This window comes from Callospermophilus lateralis, chromosome 2 (genome assembly GCF_048772815.1).
Source record: "Callospermophilus lateralis isolate mCalLat2 chromosome 2, mCalLat2.hap1, whole genome shotgun sequence".
In the NCBI taxonomy this organism is placed as follows: Eukaryota; Metazoa; Chordata; class Mammalia; order Rodentia; family Sciuridae; genus Callospermophilus; species Callospermophilus lateralis.
This window is the reverse complement of record NC_135306.1, coordinates 196,001,558-196,008,711: the sequence shown is the minus strand read 5'-3', so window position 1 is coordinate 196,008,711 and position 7,154 is coordinate 196,001,558. Positions and strand designations below refer to the sequence as shown.

General features: G+C 32.7%; 1 protein-coding gene across 1 annotated transcript; it reads right to left on the bottom strand.

Annotated features, from left to right (window-relative positions):
- Positions 1-4,394: 4,394 nt before the first annotated feature.
- On the bottom strand, positions 4,395-5,360 carry LOC143390461 (olfactory receptor 5T9-like). The gene has a single exon (XM_076842846.2). It carries the CDS (start codon positions 5,328-5,330, stop codon positions 4,395-4,397), a length of 936 nt encoding a protein of 311 aa, XP_076698961.2. The 5' UTR covers positions 5,331-5,360.
- Positions 5,361-7,154: the final 1,794 nt, after the last annotated feature.

The window sequence follows — 7,154 nt, the reverse complement described above, 5'->3', positions numbered from 1 at the left end:
TATTTTTTTCTCAAATTATTCTAGCTTTGTTAATAGAACCATCAAATTGTGTCCTGTGTACTTTGTTTTTTCATATGTCCCTTTCTTTAAAAAATTATTTTATTTTTCCACTTAATGCCCTCTGGTGTCTTGTATTTTCCTCACCCACCTTAGCTCAAAAATTGAGCACTTCTCTATGGGTCCTTGCTATCATTTGGAACAATAATATTTAGAAGATAGACTTTGAATAACATCATGGTATTGCTTATGTATATTTATAATCATCTTTTTAGAGTATATCAGGTTATAATCTAATTTATTAAATTCCCAAAATTCTATACTTATAATTTTCAAAAGAAAATTATGATATTACAGAAAATGTTTATTTTGGGGAACCATAATTCTGAATTTATTTCCAGGAATGTCATGTACCATCACTGTCACAATTTCTGAACTTTTCTTATTGTGTCCATGTGTGCAAATAACAATAATATACTAGTACCTGCCTCATGCATTTGTAAAGATTATATAAAATTCTATATGCAAAACATCAGCATGATTTTGAAAATATAACAGGTATTAAATTAATATTTGAGTTGTGTCTCTAATAATCATGACTTTAGAGTACTCTATTATATTCAAACATTAATATTCACTGAACTGTTCTCTCCATTTTGGGGTAATTATATGAATAACTCTATGTGACAATTTTTTTTTTATGAAATGCAAAATAAACTATGATTTTTTTTTTCTTTAAATAAGTAATCAGAAGTACTATTCTAGATCCAAACTATGACTTTCTATTACCTGTCAGGTGGAGGCAAGCTAGACTGGCAAGACAATTGTTTACCTCACTGACCATTGGTTTTATCATTGAGCATTTACATCAAGCCCCACATTTAGTAGAGATTGATAAGTCAAAGATTATCTTACTAGATATTTTTAAAAACATGCATGAAGAACATTTCCATATGTTTATTATTAAATGTTAAAATGCCCATTTCTAAATATTATTGAAAACTTTGTTACACACACACACACACACACACAAAGAAAAAAAAAAAAAGCCCTGATGATTAGTAGAGAAAAAGAACTTTATTGAAGGATATAGGGGAGAGAAATCCTAACCTAATAAGTCTTTAGAGAAGGTAAGACAAATGAATCGATGAATCAAGATGAATCTATGGTTATGTTCCACATATCTGGCTTGTGTTGACTAAGTGTATGGAAATGATTGATCAGAAAAAAATAATACTACCATAGGTTCAAGGAAAGTAGTGACATCAGTTTCAGAATATTGAGTTTGAGAAACTTGAAAGACATTGAGAAATGGAACTATTTTGGGATTTAGTGTTAGAATGTGTCTATTCAGAAATTCTTAGCTATATTGATTAGCTACAGCAACACAGTAATGTTTCACAGTGTGTTGAATAAAAAGAGACCTGTGCTGAATTCAGAATGTGTAATGAGTAAGGAGGTCTAAAGCAAATATGTATGTTCTCTCCAATCTTGTCATCCTTTGGCCTTCTTGGGGGCTTTGTTCCTAGGCTCCCTTTCCATACCAAACTCCACAGATGCTCAAGTTCCTTAGGAGAAGTGTGTAGTATTTATATATAACTTATGTGTATCCTCTCATATACTTTATGTTAATTTGCTGGTAATATAAATCACAATTACTTGTAATACCTAGTGCAAGGCAAATGGTACATAAAGTGTCGCTATACTGTGTTTTATTTTTATTTATTTATTTATTTATTTATTTTTGGAACTTCTCCCCAAATATGTTCAGTGAGCACAATGATGCAACATGCTTATAGCCAGGAGTCACCGATTTTGCTAGCTGCTCTGGGCTGATGACATTGATGGCTGCTGAAGTCAGCCTGCTGATGGCAGGCTGGAGATGGAGGTCTGGGGCTAGCCTGAAGTCTGGGACTAATCTTACTATCAGACACAAGGGCAGGTCCCCATGTCCCAGCCTGGAGTATAGAGCTGTGGGTATGCACAATGCTGAGTTTTCCTGGAGTGGACCAATATTGGTGTTGAAGGTGAGCGCTTGTGTTTACATCACAATGACAAAAGTTAACAATCTTCCAGTGTTGCCAGGCCTTGAGGGAGCTAGGAATGTGGGTAATGCAAAGCCATCCCCTCTCTCCTCTGCAATGCCTGTTTTCTTATTATTGGGAAATCCCCTGGTTTCTTGCCGCTGTGTTCTGCACAGCAAGGCATCAGTAAACCAAAGGGGTGAGAATCAGCTGGGAAATTAAAAGTCTGAAAGAATATTTAAAAATAAACACAAAAGATATGGACAATGCAGGAAGTGAGAGGCTATAGGGAAACTGGCCTGATTGCAGACTTACCACTTGATCAGTAATTTTTCCTCCTCTAGATAGCTGGCACCTTAAGGCTATTTGAGTGCACTGGTATTCTTTCTACCTCCTGGTGCGTTGCGTTTGAACCTAGGGTTGTCTGAACCAATAAATTCCACTCTCTTTGAGCAGGATGTTTTCAAGGCAAGTGAACAGCTCAGACAGGTGAGATGACACTGATACTTCTTTGAGGGGCACACCTCTGCTGTGGCTCAGAAAAGTCATTCACTGCTGCCAACAGTTTCCTTGCTTTTTCTGAAGGTATTTTTCTGCATGGATTGTGGTTTAAATTGATGCCACTGACAGGAAGGATGATCACTGAAGTGTCAATCCCTATCTATTACTCCACTCCTCTACTCAGTGCAGTTCTTTAAAGGTCAAATATACTACAATATGTATAGAAAGTTTAAGTAGAGGACTGGATGACACTATCTGCAAAAATAAAATACTGGTTGTGATTTTCATATCAGAGATACAGCATGCAGGAAGAGTCTCTAACTAAACAAAAAGGAAGCACTTTGCAATGATTAAATTTAATTCACACTGGTGACTTAGAACTTAGAAGTGAGTTGTATCTTTTAATGGATAATGTAGAAACTGGCATTGAAAAACTGAATGTTTTTATATAGGAAATGTGAAGAAAGAAACACAGAGAAGACTCCAACATTAGGCAAACCTAATATGTCTCCAAAAAATATTTTTAGTCAACAACATATTCAAGACAGATGACAAACTACACAATATAAACCTTTTTTAGGCATTTATATTAAACTTTAACACCAAATAAGAAAGGACTCTCTTCTGATTCAACAGTATTTGAAATAATCATGGAAAACTGTCATACATTAGCTGCAAAGGGATTCTGATATAGCAAACAACATAATCTGAATTTTGTTTAGAAAAAAATAAAAATGTAAAAATAGAACTTCTGGAATCATTCCAGTTACATATGTAAAAACAAACTGCATAACCCTTCTGAACCTAAAAGAAATAAGAGGGAAATAAAAAAATAACATTTAGAATATGACTTATTAAAATATGTGGAATGCCACTAACCCACTGTTCATTAAAAATGTATGCATATTTCTGATTTCTGAACTATAAATTTCTGGACTTCTTAGACTTTATAGTTAAGAAATCTAGGAAGGAATGGAAAAATTGACTAACAAGAAAGAAGAAAAACTAAAAAAGAAAAGAGTAAACAAGGAAATATGAAATTAAATAATATTTAAATTAAATTGTTATTTATTTTGTCTTAATTGAAAGAAACTGTTTTTGACAGAAATATTTACTCATTAAGGAAGAATTTATTGAGCAATATTACGTATCATTCTCTTAGATTTGTAAAATAGTAGATGAAATATTGATCTAAATGTATGTTATATAAAATAGTGAAGACTGCAAAAGACACATTAAGGAAGAAGGAAGATGAAGAAATAAGACACAATACGGTAAATTTCAATGATCTTAATGTATTGAAGGGACTTTAATCAATACGGGAAACCTAGGGTGGTAACTAAGTGAACAATAAAGGAGAGTCTTCCAAACAGGAGAAACAAATGCAAAAAAATCATGGCAGGAATATTTTGTGCTAAGAGATGTTATATATTTGTGTTGTTGAGGTATTGTTTAAACTTAGCCCCAATTTTTAAAAATAGAATTAAAATGCATGCTATAATATGAAGGTTGTATTATTAAAATTAAAAAAAAAATGTTTGCAACCATTGATTGAGACAATGACTTTGCTTTCTTTTTTATTTATGTTATAATTATGCATAACAATAGGATTCATTATGCCATATTCATGCATTCACATAACATAATTCACTAAATCTCATTCCCCAGGACCTTCCTTTCCCCCTCATTTCTCGTCTTGATCTGTGGGGGTACCATGGTGACTATTATCTTTATTTCAAAATGTCAAAAACAAAACAATAACAACAAAAAACACCTCTTAATAAAATACTACCTTTCTTTCTCAGAAATGATGATTGGGGCACATTAAAAATTAGTTTCATTTTTGTCACGTAAAAGTTTAGTGAGAAATATTCACTTTATCCATGCACTATTTTTTATGAACACTCTACTCATTGCTTCTTTTACATCTTTGTTTCTTAAACTATAGATGATGGGATTCAGCATGGGAATAACAATGGTGTAAAATATTGACACTATCATGTCATGCTCCAGAGCATAGCTAGAACTTGGTCTCATATACATGAAGAGAATGGTCCCGTAATAAATGGACACTCCAGTAAGGTGGGTGCCACAGGTGGAGAACACTTTCTTCCTCCCTTCAGCAGAATGCATCTTCAGAATGGCCAACAGGATGAAGCTGTAGGACACCAGGACAATCATGATAGTGACTATCTCAATGGAGCTTACAAAGATGAAAAGCAAGAGCTCATTTATGTGAGTGTCAGAACAAGAAAGGGCAAGTAGAGGAGGAATGTCACAGAATATATGTCTAATTTCATTGGACCCACAGAATGACAGGCTAAAAGTGGCTACTGTGTGTATACTAGCATGCAGCATTCCTCCGATGTAGGGTGCAATGATGAGTGGCACATAGACCCTGGGTGACATGCTCACTGAATACAGAAGTGGGTTGTAGATGGCCACATAGCGATCATAAGCCACTGCTGCCAAGAGAAAGCACTCTGTGGTTCCAAAACTAACAGCAAGAAACATCTGTGCTGCACATCCAAGAGATGAAATGACTTTTGTCTTTGAAATAAAATCTATTAACATTTTTGGAGTAATAACAGTAGAAAAGCAGGCATCCAAGAATGATAAAGCACTCAGAAAATAGTACATTGGATTGTGGAGTTGGGAATCCCCAGAAACCAATATAATCAATCCTAAATTACCTATGAGAGTGAAAAGGTAAATTGGAAGAAACAGGAAGAAGAGCATGACCTGCAGTTCATTGCTGTCTGTGAATCCCTTGAGTACAAGCATGGTAACTTCAGTGATATTCTTCATGCTGAAATCTCATAGTACAAACTTGAAGATATTCAGGAGTTTATAGTTTATGCTGCTATGAAAATAATGAAAAATATTATAAATCAAGGGGAAATAAACTATATTGATATATTATCTTGTGGGCATAATAAGCAAGCAGAGGTTGAGGAGACAATGACAAGATGGTAGGCCAAGGGTAGAGTACTCATGCATGATCAGCTGCAAGGTACTGGTGGGATCCCTGACTCAACACATGCCATTCCTAAAGCCTTAGTAGATTTAGTATTAAATCATATTGAAACACAAAGTGAGCAAAAAAACAAATAAAAAAAAATTTCTTCTAACATCCAATCCTACACGTGTTCACATCATATGAAAAATAACTTCAGACTTCTAGATCTTTTAGTACTTGTGTAAAATGACTTGATATAATCTATGCTCTTTCATAATTAGAGCACTATAAATTCTATAACAATATATAACAATAAAAATGGCATTAATAAAATTTTATTTAAAATAAATGTCTATATACAATATGCTGATTTGCATTGTTCTTATAAAGTAGCAATGCTTGTATTCTATTGTTTTATGAACTAATTTTATAAACAAACAACAAACCAAAAAGCTATCTCCATTATGGCTTTTTTGATGATTATTAGTAGAATTCATATTTTGGGGGGAAGAAAGTTCATGAAAATTTTATGAAAGCATCTATTTTATTCAAATTTCTTTCTTAAATACTTGGCATTGTAATGTCTTTTTTTTTTTTTTTTTTTAGTTGTTGGTCATTTCATTTATTTTGGAACTCTAAATTTTTTACATGCTCTATATTTTTGCACTCTTTCAAAACTCTGGTAAAAATTAATAGAATTATTCTGAAAAACATGAAATATGTGATTTTTTAAAGCTTTTATATTTTTTAGGTATTGTTTGTAGATTATTACATGAAATAATAGCAATGTAACTATTCATTAAGGTGCAATTAAAATATTTTAAAAATAACAATAATTGAATTTAAGTTAAGGAATAATTTTATAGCAAGATATAAAAATGAAAATTTAAGAGCAAATGTTGGAATGAAACAATAATTAAAATAAATCTGTCTTCATTAGTCTTATTGTTAAACAATGTGTCGAAGAGTTGCCTATATGTAAGTTCAATTTCTAGTTGTCCATAAGTTTTCACTACTTGCATGATCAATAATATTACAATTATGTATTGATTCATTTTATTTATTTATTTTTATGACCCCCCAAACAACAGGAAATTTGAATCAGTTCTGGAGGCACATGACCTGCTGAAAATGATGATCTATTAGGTACTTAGAGTCACCAATATAAGTCAAATTCCAATTTCAATAGATTGACATCAATTCCATCAGTAAGTGAAGGAGATATTTGGGGAAAAAAATAGTAATAGATTAGATTAGTGATAGATTGGAAAGAGTGACAGCATGGGAGGACACCACATATCAACAATCTTTTGGAACAGGTTACCAGGAATATGAAAAATAATTTCTAATAAAATATTTTCATATAATTGTTAGAAACAATAAGGCAGAGAAGTGAAAAACCACTCTTGGGTAAGATGGATGCCTTCCTCTTTACTATGTCTTCTTCTGATTCCTTCATTACCTTCTTTCCTTTGTCCTTTCTGTCCTTCTTTTCTTCCTTCTTTGGTTTATTCTTACTGATGATTTTTAACTTTGAATTTTAACTGTGATTTTGTGGAAAATTATTCTCTTTCTCAAGGCAGCACCATGATATGCTATTTCCAATAGGATAATAACATTAAAACATAGAGTGTCATCACAGTGTGCTTTCCTATATGCAATGCATAAATGTA